The sequence below is a fragment of the Schistocerca gregaria genome, chromosome 5 (genome assembly GCF_023897955.1).
Source record: "Schistocerca gregaria isolate iqSchGreg1 chromosome 5, iqSchGreg1.2, whole genome shotgun sequence".
Classification (NCBI taxonomy): domain Eukaryota; kingdom Metazoa; phylum Arthropoda; class Insecta; order Orthoptera; family Acrididae; genus Schistocerca; species Schistocerca gregaria.
Window position 1 is genome coordinate 208,694,920 of NC_064924.1, and position 14,565 is coordinate 208,709,484.

At 49.2% G+C, this 14,565-nt stretch overlaps 1 protein-coding gene across 1 annotated transcript; it reads left to right on the top strand.

Annotated features, from left to right (window-relative positions):
* Positions 1-3,773: 3,773 nt before the first annotated feature.
* On the top strand, positions 3,774-8,472 carry LOC126273289 (nucleolar and coiled-body phosphoprotein 1-like). Its single transcript, XM_049976834.1, has 3 exons — positions 3,774-4,739; positions 5,406-5,737; positions 8,307-8,472. The coding sequence occupies exons 1-3, from the start codon at positions 3,774-3,776 to the stop codon at positions 8,470-8,472; spliced, it is 1,464 nt and encodes a 487-aa protein (XP_049832791.1).
* The last annotated feature ends 6,093 nt before the right edge of the window (positions 8,473-14,565 follow it).

The window sequence follows — 14,565 nt, forward strand, 5'->3', positions numbered from 1 at the left end:
GAATGCCTGGCACCAACCAGAAGTCTGGACTGAGACTTGTCATCCTTCCTGACTCCCTGGATGGACAGCAGGAAGATTCTACAGATCCACAGGCTCTTTGCCCTGGAAGTCACAGCGGAAATATTACGCAAACAACGCGGAATCACGCAGTGCTTCCGCTGTCAAGGATTTAATCATGTTGCCAGACACTGCACTATGGCTTGGGGGTGTGTCAAATGCGGCGGACCCCATGACAGCCGGCAGTGCCCGGTTCCAAAGGAACAACCAGCGAAATGTGGGCTTTGTGGGGGCAATCACCCCGCAAATTACAAGACCTGCCCAAAACATAAAGATGCCAGTCGACGGATGAGAGGACTGCCACCGCTCACATCCAGGGAAAGGAACCGCATTAGAAGAAACACTGTCGTCAGAAGCACACCGGCCAGCCAGCGCTACGCTGAAGGACAACAAACTGGACAACCACCCCTGATGGAGCGACGCATCGCATATCTACAGCAACAACAGTCTCGACCTGCACCATGGGCGCAGCAAGAGAATTCCACAAGGGCGCGACGTGAGGACGACTACAACCCCGATCCGTCTACCTTCCCGCCATTACGTGGGCGAAGACCCGATGCAACAACCACACCACAACCATCGCAGCAGCAAACACCACAACCATCACAGCAGCCGACAACACCATCGTACGCTGACATAGTACAGCTCCTGACCGGAATGATGACAGCTGTCACAGAGATGAGTCGGGCTATTCAAGCTCTACCAGCGACCCTGGCAGCAACAGTCGAAGCCACGATTAGAAGCGTGCTTCGACCCACTGTCAACTCAACACTCAGCGCATAATGGCCCGAGTTCGCAGAATTGAAGATCTTTGCGTGGCTACCTACAATGCCAACAGCATATATCATGACCTACTCGACGTACGACAGTTCCTGATCGACGAAAACATCGACATCTGCCTCATTTCTGAGACACATCTGAAGCCGAGACTCCGAGCAAATATTGCGAATTACAGCTGCTATAGAACGGATCGATTTACAGCGGGCGATGGCACAGCAATATACATCAAACGATCCATTAAACATTACCCTATGCCGGTACCAGACATGGGATCAATTGAAGCCACAGCAATAGCAGTGGACACATCAGTGGGAATGGTGACTTTCGTTGCAGTATATCGACCACCGAAACCAGTTTTAAATGAAGAGGATGCGACAGCGCTCCTACAAATGCGAGGAAAGCTCTTCATTGCTGGTGATATGAATGCGAAGCACACAGCCTGGAATTCGCGGACCACTAGCTACAGCGGACGGCGCCTCCTGCAAGTATTGGAACAGGCAAATGCCTTTGCGTGCGGCCCGGATGAACCTACCTGCTACCCGTCTCATGGTAATCCGGACGTAATTGATATAGCCATAACGAAGGGGCTCAATCAATTCCTGACAGCAGAGGTGCGGCACGCACTAAACTCAAATCATCTGCCGGTCATTTTTCGCCTGGCTGCAGAAGCGACTCATCAGCCACCCAAATGGAATTTCAGAAGGACGAACTGGGATCGATATAAGGAAGTTATCAATCAAGAATTACCACTTCATCCAGACGCTGAAGACATCGAAGCTGAGCTAGCGACACTTGACGACGTCCTGAAAACGGCCATTACCACCTCGACACCGATGACTAGAAGACAGCAGACAACAAGACCAGGACTTCCGCAAGAAATACTTGACCTGATACGTGAGAGGAACAGGCTCTGTAAGGACTGGCGACTGACAAGGGACCAGGCCCTGAAACGACGAATCAATCTACTGAGAAGAAGCATCAAGGCTGCCATCATAAACTTCAGGAACAGGCAATGGGCAGACAAACTACAGGAGTTTACACCCGATCCGGGAGCCTGGGACACTGTCAGATTTTTCACGAAGCGGAAGGCAACGATACCACCACTTGAAACGCCCAATGGTATCGTCTACACTCCTGCAGACAAAGCGAATGCCATTGCAGACATTTTTGAAAACAACTTCGCACCGGTGGACGACCCGGTGGATGGGAACCATGTACATCGGATTGAACATGAAATTGAAGAATACCTACAAGCACCTGACAGGGTGGAAGAAGAGGACATACCACCAATTACTCCAGAAGAAGTCGACGTCTGCATTCGTGGACTAAACAACCAGAAAGCGCCGGGACTTGATAACATCAACGGGAAGATGCTGAAAGAACTGCCACCTAACGCATACATCTACATTGCCGCTCTGTTTAACATCATCCTGCGTCTGAAGAATTACCCAACTGCCTGGAAACAAGCCATAGTTGTGCCGGTTCCCAAACCAGGCAAATCCAGAAAGGACCCTCGAAGTTACCGACCGATCAGCCTACTCTCTCATCTCAGCAAGGTTTTTGAGAGGCTTCTGCTGAAGCGTATCAAGACTCTCATAGATCTCCATCACATGCTGCCTGATGAGCAATTTGGATTCAGAAGCCAACATTCAACCACACATCAACTGCTGAGGGTTGTAGAAGAAATCACTCAAGCTTTCAACCAGCGAGAATTCTGTGGGGCCATCTTTTTTGGACGTCTCTCGTGCCTTTGATAGTGTTTGGCACACAGGACTGCTGTGGAAACTTCAACACCTACAGTTTCCCAAACCTTATGTAGTCCTGCTCGCTTCCTACCTTCAAGGACGATCCTTCCGAATCAGTGACGCCACCTCGACCTGTCGCTGCTAGAGTCCCGCAGGGGTCAGTGCTTAGGCCAACCCTGTACTCTTTGTACACAGCCGACCTTCCTCGGACACCGCGTGTAGAATTGGCTCTATACGCGGACGACACAGCGGTCTACACCCGGAGCAGATGGGCCATAATCATGCATCATCGACTACGCGACGCCTCCCGAAACATCGAGAACTGGTCCCGCAAATGGAGAATGAAATTTAATGCACAGAAGAGTCAAGCTATCATCTTCACATGGAAGAGACCTACACAGATACCTGCGCTTCAGCTGTTTGGAGTGGAGATGGAATGGCAACCTATGGCCACATATCTAGGAGTCATAATGGATGCAAAACTTACCTGGCAACAGCACATCACTGCCGTCCGAAGGAAAGTTGACCAGCGCCTGGGGGCTCTCTACCCCCTCCTCAACGAGCACTCAACTCTCTCCAGCGACCATGGGCTGCTCATATATTGCATGTTTATCCGCCCCATCATGGAATATGCCTGCACCGTGTGGGGAAATGCTGCCACCAAACATCTATCTAGACTGCAAGCCTTGCAAAACAAGGCCCTCAGAAGAATTCTGAACGTAAACTCGCAGTTCCCGACGAGATTCCTACGAGAACTCACGCCTGAACCAGAAGTCCTACAACGTATTAAAGAAGTTACAAGAAGATTCTACGACAGCAAGGAAGAGGCAGGAAACCCACTGATCAGAAACCTTGGAGCCCCTGATGATGACAGCGCCACATATAAACGCCCTGTAGCTCTGCTGCAAAGATGAAAGCCGCAGCAGAACTACATGATGACAAACAAATTCCACACTAGATGACAGATACACGCCACTAATAAAGATGACACACATCCAAACCCGATGTTCCTCTCCCGTAAGAACACAAAGATGAAGTAGGAAATGCCTACCGGTAAAACCTACATTACCCTCAACTGAAGATAAGTTAAGAAGAAGTGGGTAGGAGCGCCTGCCGCGGCGCGGACGGCGGAGAGGACGCCTGGCGCAGCGCGGACGGCGGAGGGAGCACCAGGCGCAATCCGCTGCTGAGATGCCGAACCGAGCAGACCGCTGTGAAGATGTGAAGGGTGTGGCGGATCGTCGTCCGGCAGAGCTTGCTCTGTCGGCGACCCCATCCGGCCCCCCAACGGCAACAACCCGGCAGATGGACATGGACCACGAGTCGGACAGCTCTACGGACCGGCGCAGTCGTTATGCGACCTCAGCCACGGCTGAGGCAGCGAGTGGTTCTGCGGACGGCTTGTCGGCGGGGCCTGCCCCGTCGGCGGCCGCTAACCGCCGGCCACCTACGACTGTCCGGCCCAGCAGGAACGGAGATACGCAGAGGAGCCGACGGGCACTTTCGGCGGAAGGGGGCTTGCCCCTGCACGCCTACGCCCGCGTACTTGACGTTGGCGGCCCGTCGGCGTCGTCCTGCGCTACCAAGGAAAACAGCAGCGCGGCCACAGTGCTGGCCGTTCAGCAAACGAGGGCCGAAACGGATGCTTCGGCAACTGTTCCGGAGCAAACCAAGTCACTGGCGCCAGTGGCTTCAATGGATGCAGCGCATACGCCGGAGGCAGAAAGGCAGCTTGCCTTCCTGATTGGACTCATCCCAGGCACAAAACCGGCAGCTGAAACCATGGAGGTGGAAAAGCACTCGCGCAAGCGGCCTGCCGACGCGAGTGCTGCCACCACCTGCAAGAGGTCTGCCACTAGCTCGAACAGCAGCGCACCCACGCTCCGCACACAGCGGAAAGCATCGAGGAAGGGTAACAAGACCCTTCCCCCGGCCGCTGACGATGAGGGCTTCACACAGCCCTCCCGCAAGCACACAGCCAGAGCTGTCGTGCTCGCCCAACAGTCGGCCATCAACACCGGCAACCGGTACTCCGGCCTCTCAAATGACGCTGGAGAGCCCATGGAGAGCCAACAGCAGAGGAAGTCGCCCCCACCGCCCCCTGTGGTCATCAAGTGGACCGGCGGCTTCAAAGAGTTCCGAGAGAAAATCAAAGCGGTTGTTAAGGGGAACGTGACGTTTCGAGTCGCAGGGCGCGACTTACATCGCGTTATCACCAAAACAGCGGAAGACTACCGTGGGGTCATGGACCTCACCGAAAAGGAGGGGCTTCACAGCTTCACCTACTCCTCGGAGCCGGTGAAGACGCTGAAGGTCGTCTTTCGCAAGCTCCCGTTCAGCATGGACCCAGGGTACCTGCGGGAGCTGCTTGAAGATCTGGGCTTTCCCATCCGCGCCACAGCGCGCATGAAGTCGCCCAGGGACCACTCCGACATGCCGCTGTTTATGGCGGTTCTCGATGACACCATCGAGAACCGCAAAATCTTCCAGCTGACGCACGTGGCCGATGTCGGCGTCACCGTGGAGAAGCTACGCAGGAGACGAGGCCCGCCGCAGTGCTTCAACTGCCAGGCCCTCGACCACGTAGCGAAGTACTGTAAGATGCCTCCTCGCTGCGTCAAATGCGCGGGGGACCACGCCACTAAAGATTGTAAGATTCCGAGAAAGGACGCGCCCACTTGCTGCCATTGCGGCGAGAAACACGTGGCGTGCTACCGCGGCTGCACTGCCTTCCGGCGTGCCACCGCAAAACAACGAGGACAACCGGCGCACTCCGCGCGGGTGCAGTCCGGGAGAAGTTACGCAAACGCTGCCACTGACAAGGCACCCGCCAAGTCAACTGAGCAGCGTCCTGCCGACGCCGCCGTCGAACGGGGGCGTGGCAACCAGTCCGAGCCTGCTCCAGAGGCGGTAGTCGCTCACGGGCGCGGACCGCCGAGAGAGCAGCCTGCAACAGCGAGGGGCGGCCGCCGGCGCGGTCGGCGGAGGGAGCGTCCTGCCCGCGAGACGCCAGCTCCACAGCCTGCTGTTCGAGACCAGGCAGCGGCACCACCCCCAGGCACTGACAGGACTTCTACAGCGAGTGTCGCGGAAGAAGTCAGGGCCATGAGGGAGGACTTCAAGCTGTTCCTGACACAACTTCCGCAGATGATTGCGTCTGCAGTGCAGTCGGCCGTTCAGGCCATCACCACACCAGCTGTCCCCACACCCAAACATGGATAGGCACATCCAGGGCCTAACCGTTTGTGTGTGGAATGCGAACAGCATCAGAACCCAAGCGGGAGAATTCCGCCAGTTCCTGCGTGATGAGCACGTGGACGTTTGCCTCGTCACCGAGACCTGGCCGAAGCCAGGCGTGGACGTGAGGGCTGCAAATTTCCGCTGCTACCGCACGGACCGGGCAACCCATGGAGGCGGAACGGCGGTGTACGTCAAAACGTCGTTGCGCCATCACCAGGTTCTACTCCCAGAGACGCCGACTCTGGAAACCACGGGCGTCGTCGTCTGCACTTCCGCAGGCCACGTCACGTTCGTGGCAGCGTACCGACAACCGTCGGGACACCTGCAATCCAGGGACATCGAGACGCTGCTGTCGATGCGCGGGCACCTCTTCATCGGCGGCGACCTCAATGCTAAACACCCGGAGTGGAACTCCAGGGTCACCACCATCAGCGGCAGACGACTACTCCGGGTCGCAAACCTCCACGACGCCATAGTGCTGGGTCCCTTCGACCCCACGCACTACCCGAAGCGTGGCCGTCCCGATGTTCTAGACATCGCGATCGTGAAAGGGGCAGCTCACAACGCGATCGCGACCACGCGCTGTGCCCTGTCCTCAGATCACCTGCCAGTGATCTTTGACATGGACACAGACGGGATGGCCCCACCTGAGCACCGCAGCGCCCGCCTCAACACCAATTGGGCGCACTTCCAACAGCACCTAGCAGAGACGGTCACCGCCACACCCGATCCGGACGTGGAGGGGGTGGACGCCGCGCTAGCTGCGTTCACCCACTACACACTCGCGGCGGCAGATGCGGCGGCGCCACAGCGACCAAGGAAGCCGATGGATAAATCCAAGCAGCTTCCGCCGGATATCTTGATGTCCATCCGTGAGAAGAGCCGGGTCTTCCGTGAGTAGCAGATCACGAGAAGCCCCGCCACCAAACGCCTGCTAAATCGCCTGCGCCGCGAGATATCGGCGGCCGTCAACCACCACCGAAATCGGGACTGGGCTGGCAAAATAGCCACGCTCAGAATCGATGACGGAAGCGCCTGGGCCGTAACTAAGAGCTTCCTGAGGAAGGGCCAACGCATCCCGCCGCTGCAAGTTGGCAGAGACGTCGTCGCGGAACCAGATGCCAAGGCGAGCGTCCTTGCGGACGCCTTCGCGGAAAACTTTACACCGGTGGACGACGTCGTCGATGACGACATGATCCGCGAGGTGGACGAGCGCCTCCCACTGTACCTGACCCAGCAGGAAGAGGACGACATCCTCACAGAGACAACAGAAGAAGAGGTCCAACATCACTTCAACTTCCTGCAGTCCAGGAAGGCAGGGGGATGTGACAAGATGGGTAACGCACTGCTGAAGAAGCTGCCGCCGGAAGCAGTGCGTGTCGTCACAGCGATATTCAACGCCATCCTTCGCACTGGCGTCTACCCTGCTGCGTGGAAACACGCAGAGGTGGTCGCCATCCCGAAGGCTGGCAAAGATCCTAGGCTGGCGCAAAGCTATCGCCCAATAAGCCTCCTGCCTTCCCTCTCGAAAACCTTCGAGAGGATTTACTCGATCCGACTGCAGCGCCACGTCAGTGAAGAAGACCTGCTTCCTGACGAGCAGTTCGGATTCCGCCGCGGTCATGCTACGCAGCATCAGCTACTACGACTGGTGGAGCAGGCAATGGGGGCCCTGGAACATCGCGAGTACCTCGGGGCGGTTTTCCTTGATGTTTCTAGGGCCTTCGATAGCGTGTGGCACGACGGCCTCCTGTACAAGCTGCTGGTACAGGGGGTTCCTGTGTCGCACGTCCGCCTTCTCCAGTCGTACCTGCGCGGGCGCACCTTCCATGTGCGCGCTGACGGTGGCGTGTCAACGGCGCGCCACATCCGAGCAGGAGTACCGCAGGGGTCCGTGCTTGGCCCACTGCTGTACTCTCTGTACACCGCCGCCGTGCCAAAGACGACGCCGAGGGTGCACCTGGCGCTCTACGCGGACGACACCGCCATCTACACTCGCAGCAAGGACGCGCAGCTAATGCGCCGCCGGCTGCAGCTCTCCTGCAACGAGATTGGAGCCTGGGCCACCAAATGGCGGCTCAAGTTCAACGCCGGGAAAAGCCAGGCGGTGATATTCACGCGCCGCCGCATTCCCGACGCGCTGCTGCAAGTGCGGATCATGGGAGGCCCCATCCCGTGGTCGCGCACAGGAAAATACCTCGGCGTCACCCTCGATCGACGCCTGACGTGGGGTCCACACATCCGGGAGCTGAGGGGCCGAGCGCTCGGCAGGTTGCGCCTGCTGTACCCGCTCCTCAACCCAACGACGACACTGCCCCCCCACTGCGGCCTCTCGCTGTACCTAGCACTCATCAGGCCAGCGCTAGAGTACGCGGCCGTGGTGTGGGGAAACGCGGCAGAAATGCACATCCAGACGCTGCAGCGTGTGCAGAATAAAGCCCTTCGGCTGGCTCTACACCTGCCGAGGGACTACGGCACACGCAGGCTGCACGACGCCGCTGGAGTCCAGATGTTGGAGCGCCGCTTCCGCGCGCTCGCTACACCATTTTATGAGTTGACGAGGACCTCCGAAAACCCGCTGGTCAGGGGGCTGGGAAACCAACCCCACTGGCGCCCAGCGACCAGATGGCCAGACCTGCTGCTGGAGTAATCCAAGCAGCAAGAGAAGAAAAATTACGAAGCGTGAAGACGAACAAAACGTGAGGACCACAACGACAAATTGCGATCTCTGACGCAGGAACAGCAGGCCCTGCTTAACCTGCCCAAAACGTGCAGTGAATGCACGAGATGTCACGCACGACGACGACGAGCACCAGGCGCCAACCAGACACACCCTCTCGTGAATGGACCAATCACAGAGCAGAGGACTCGGCGCGGACCGCACATGGAACGCCTAACACCTAGGCATAAATACTGGACGCGTTCCAAACAGGGACAAGTCCCAGGAAGCACCTGAGGAAGACAGTGAGGCACACTGTCGAAATATTGTGCAAGTTTGACACGAACATCCGGCAGAACACCTGACTACTCCAGAATGTCAAAATTTCGCCGGGAAAGCATGAAATCATACATCCGAAGACTGTTCAGTTCTTACTTGCAATTGAATTGAATTTATTGTTTTATGCTGCTACAGTAGTTTTGAATTGGGGAAAAGTTTGTGACAAGAAAGAAGTGAGAAACTCATTTTGATCCTTCCATTAGCATTATAGCAAGTTAAAAATATGTATGCACTACTATAGTAGCTTAATTACCTATTTACAAGGTGTTCGCAAATGTCTGGAAAGCTTGTAGTGTAGGTTGATCTGAGAAATAATTGCTAAAAAAAATTTGATATGTTGTGCTACTTCAGAGTTCATTAGCACTGAAGTCAGCTAATCGGGCCATTACTCATGCAAATTCAAGCAGCTCATCGGAGGTGTCGCTAAAAGTGTACTTTGTTTTATTTCCTAAAACCGAGAAAGACAGCAATCCAAAAACTGGACATGGAACGATACTAAGGATTGAATTGGAGCCAAAGGCTGAGTTGAGCAGTTTCTTGTGTTATCACCTGTGCTATAAGAACAACTGGCAAGCATTATATCTGGCGGGCAGCTTGTATTTGCAGACGCAATGGCCTGATTAGCTAACTGCGATGCCAGTTAACTTGGAAACTGAGTGATGTACTGAATATTTTTCTTAATTATTTCACAGCACAGTGTACCCGGGATCACCCTTACAAGCTTTTTGGACTGTTTCTGACCACCCCGTATAGCAGTTTAATGTAAGCACTGGAGTAGTTATTTGGAGACTGGTAGAAGTTTGGGGTTGCATTCTGTTTAAGAAATTGGTCAAAATTCTATCTTTTGTAGCCAAACGAAAAAACAATATTGCCCAGTCTGGTCACCGGGCTGGGGTTCAGTAATTATCAAAATCAGTTTTGATGTGGAATGATGGGAAGTGGTTTATGGAGAGCAGAAGGGGTAGGCGATGATTGCACATCCTATAGTTCATTCGTTTCTTAAGGATTTTTTCATCGAGCTGATTGGATTCATTTGAGCCGACTGCATCCTGCATCTCCCACCCCTTCCCCCCTTTTTTCTGACCAAAATTTATATACACTCTTGTAGTATATAACAGCTGAAGCCTCGAATTCTATGCACAATTAAATCTTAAAATCTGTATGTATTCATAGACTAACAAATGACCAAACAGTCCTTATATTGATTTGGGGGAATAGTTATTTATTTCCAAGACAGTCACTACTTAATTATGCGTTGATTTGCGTACAATATGTGTAGTATAGTGATGTTTACATTGGAAGGCAGCTAGCGATCATCATTTGTGGAACAGTTATGTATCTTTTCTTCAAGTTTTACAACAATAACAATGTTATGTGGAATAATTTACACTGGTGCAGTCACTTTTTACAAATATTTTATTAGCACAATGCATTTCGGTAGCATGCTGTCATCATCGGGTGCATTATACAGTTACTTATACATCAGCTGATAGGTTATGTACATTAGCTGTGTGTGCCAGTGGGGTTAAGAATCGAAAATACACATTTCTGTTGGCAATTTCATTTTCTGGCACACAGAGCAAGTAACAGGTAAATCACAACTCATCATTTTCACAAACATGTTGTATTTTGTTATTCAAAATATCTTTGGACAATGAGTCCAACAGTCACAACTGTTACATATTTGTAAATAAAGGTCACAAAAATAGCAACGTATGTTGTGCATCATAGAGGAATTTATTAGCATCAAACACTGTATAACCCTATTATCACAGATAAACACAAACTCATTTATGAGGTCACTTACATTAGAAGTCTTGTTGAAATCAATGCATGTATCAGATTTAAGACCCTTAAACTGTAGCTCTCTGTATTTGTGTATTCTGTTTTGTTTAACAAACAAATGTGGTTGCTATAGTTTCAAGCTGACTGCCAAAATAATAATTTTTATAAAAGTTCTGAATGACTTAAGGAAATTGAAGAATTTTAATGAACTTTAAGGTACTTTAATCAAATTTACGATTGAATTGAGGAAGTTGAGATGCTTTGATGTGCTGAAGGCATTCTGGCTTGGTTTTAGTTACGTCATAAATTTAAATACAAGATTGTGTAGTTGTAGCAGGAGATAGATAGAGCTATTGTCCAAACAGATTTGAGCCCATTTAACTTCACAAGTTATTCAACCTAATGTTAAAATACTTCAAGAAAACCTTTTCTTGTTAATTTTATAGACCAAATACTATCTGTACGAAGGCTTCCTAAAAGCACAATATGTACAAAAAATCAATAAATAAATAATTTTTTTTCAGAGTAAATGAAAAAGATGAGCCTTTTTAAGGCCCTCTTTAACAAGTTGGACTTTCTTTTTGAAAAAAATCTTGGCTATGTCCTTCAGTAAACAACTTCAGTTGAACCTTCAGTTCCTATTGAGGCCCTAAATAAGTATTTTGCTATGCTGATATCTTTACTTGACCAACACACTAGGGCACAAACCATTAAGTCCCTTAAAAGTATCAGTGGATGGTAAAAACAAAACTTTTTCTACAGCTGGTACTCACGAAAATGGTCCAGAAGTCAGCTGCATGTATTCATTCGGCAGCTGCAGGGCATAATACTGTGACAGAGCAAATGATCTACCTTCTCATCAATCCTCTACGCCAAAATACCAGACATTTTTAACAGTTCTCTGGCCACCAGCAACTTTCTCACAGCCCAGGACCAGGAAGCCATAAAATATTACCCAAGAGGGAATCTGACAAACAGCCTTCCAACAACAGGATCATTTGAAGGCTGCCAGCACTACTCAAGGCTTTAGAATATATAGAACGCGAACAGCTTATTATTACATCAAATAACCTTTTGGATGAATACCAGTCTGGTTTCCAGCAAAATTGCAGCACAACTGCTCATATAAATGTGAGTGACGAACTGAAAAAAGCTATGGAAAAAAAGCAGATGACTATTTTGTGATTTTTGGATTTCTACAAAGCTTTCGACAATGTTGAGTGTGACATTCTACTCACTAAACTTACAAGTTGTAAATTTTCTTTAAGTGGTGTACATTACAATGTGTAATGATTGTTACAAAAGGTCACATTTAAGGGATGTAGGATCAGGGGTACCACAAGGATCAGTATTAGGCCCAGTACTGTTATTACCATATTTACTCGAATCTAAGCCGCACTTTTTTTACGGTTTTAGTAATTCAAAAAACCACCTGGGCTTAGGATCGAGTGCAAAGTAAGCGGAAGTTCTGAAAAATGTTGGTAGGTGCCGTCACAACTACCTTCTGCCATCGAATATATGTAGTGCTACACAGGCGTGCTTTGCAGGCACAAAGATAAATACTGGAGACAAAACCTCTGCGACAGTAAATAAATTTAAAAAAGGTGGAAGACGAGCTTCTTTTCCTCCACCCCGAGTTTTGACCACCGCATTTTCATACATTATCCATCAAAGTAAATACAAATTCCATATTGTTCATCTTCGAATGTTGCAGCGTTTCAATGTACTACGACAATCCGACTGGCAAGACTGTTAGGGATGTTTGTCAATATGGCCAACTCTTCGTGCTGAATTTTTTCCTATCTGTGAGAAGAGATGGTTGCTAATAGGAACTTTTATGAATTGTGAATCACATGCAGTATTCTCTTGACTATAAGAATAATACGAATATAAACATTTTGCCACGTATTTTTTCATGTTTGCTGCTATCTCATTTAAATTCTGTCTGCCTAATAAACTACGAAACTAAAGTGAGACAACAGCAAACGCGGAAGAATATACATATCATGTCATGTTTATATTCATATTATTTTTATGCGTAATAGTGATACAGTCAGAAACGTAGCACGGCAATTGACTAGATTTTTAAATCTAAGATGACTCTAATTTCTGTGCAGAATGTAATGTACTAAAGAGGCGTCTGCAGAGATTTTCAAACAGAGAAAAATTTTCGCTAAACTCTCGTTCAGAACATCTTCTATCATACACAGTCTATTATTTGTTATTATTGATCATTATCAAAGAAAGCAGCAGTGTAAGTAACAGCAAATAGCGGTCTTTTGCTAATGAAATGATTCCTCTCTCTCTCTCTCTCTCTTTCATTAAAAAAAATTGCAAAAGCAAGCAAGCCATACAGCGAGCAGCGACGGGCCGTAAACACTCATTATCAGAATGCGACAAACAATGTGTGACACAGTACAGTAATGCACCTTCAGCTTAGAGTGACGTAAACACCTATAACAAAGAGAACGATACTTTTCAGATCAAAGAAAAATAAGCAATCAATTCAAACCAGATGAAGCACGTGAAAAAGGAAGGGTACCCATATAAATACGGACGGAGTACCTGACACATTGCAATGGCTACCTGGTAAAGCTTAACTGCTAAGCTTACATCTCGAACCAAACTACTGTAGCTGTATCGTCATTCATTCGATCTAAATTGTGTCTCATATTACAATGGGCCAATTTTGTTTCGATTTGGAGGTGCGGCCTAAAACTTTTCTCTCCCCTCGTATTTCGAGTCTGAAATTTCAGGTGCGGCTTAGATTCGGGAAATTTTTTTTTCCTTGATTTCGAGTCTCATTTTTCAGGTGCGGCTTAGATTCGAGTAAATACGGTACATGCCAATGATGTGACAACTGTTCTTTCACAATGCAAGTATCACCTACACACTTACAACATTCTGTTATACCAAAGTGCAAGTCCAACAAACCTGAGCACATCCATACGGCATATAAAAGCTGATTTACTTGCCCTAACAGTGTTTTTACAGAGCACAGGCTTGAAATTTAATTCATCTAAAACACAAGCAATCTTAGTCACTCACGAAAGACTTATTAGCCCTCAGTTCAGAGAATCCTCCTCCTCATTAATCCTAAATGCTGCAAAGAACATAGGAATAATTGAATCGGTCAGAGCTGAAAGGCATTAAGTCTATTTTCGCAACTTTTCAGAACAAAAAAACAGTATAGATGTATCGAAGCCAAATAAATATTGACTATAACTCATATTATCTATAAAGCAATTTCTTAGAATTTAATTTTTATTAGTGAAAATACAATTTGAATGTTTCATCTGCATTTATTTTTGTTTTTCAAACACGCACTTAATGCATTTCAGCCCTGCAGTTACTAGTAAATTCATGACATGCATTGATTAATAAATTTAATATGGTGTATGAGGGCTATTCAGAAATTAGGGAACGTTTGGGCATTAACAAAAAAAAGTACAAGAAATAGATTTTATTATATACATCTGAAAGAGCGACTGACATACTACTGTTCCACATAGTCACCAAACACATTGAAGCACTTATCATAGCAGTGGACAAGTTTGGCCAGACTTTCGTTGTAAAATTCTGCCGCCTGAGACTTCAGCCAGTGAGTCACACCCACCTGGAGTTCCGTGTTGTCATCAGAGTGCTGTGATGGGAAACAAGTGGAAGTTGTTTGGTGCAAGATCGGGGCTCTAGGGTAGATGAGGGAAAATTTCCCATTTGAATAAATTAAGGAGTTCTTTAGTGCGGTTTGCCGTGTGAGGTCGGGCATTTTTGTGCAAAAATAAAATTTTTGACATCAGCTTACTTCGGCGTTTGTTTCGAATTGGTCTTCTAAGGCTGTGCAAAGTTTGACAGTACCGGGCAGAATTTATGATTGCTCTACATTTGAGAAAATCAATAAGAGGCACACCTTGCCTATCCCAAAACAGTCGCCATCAACTTCCTTGCTGACAAGTTTTG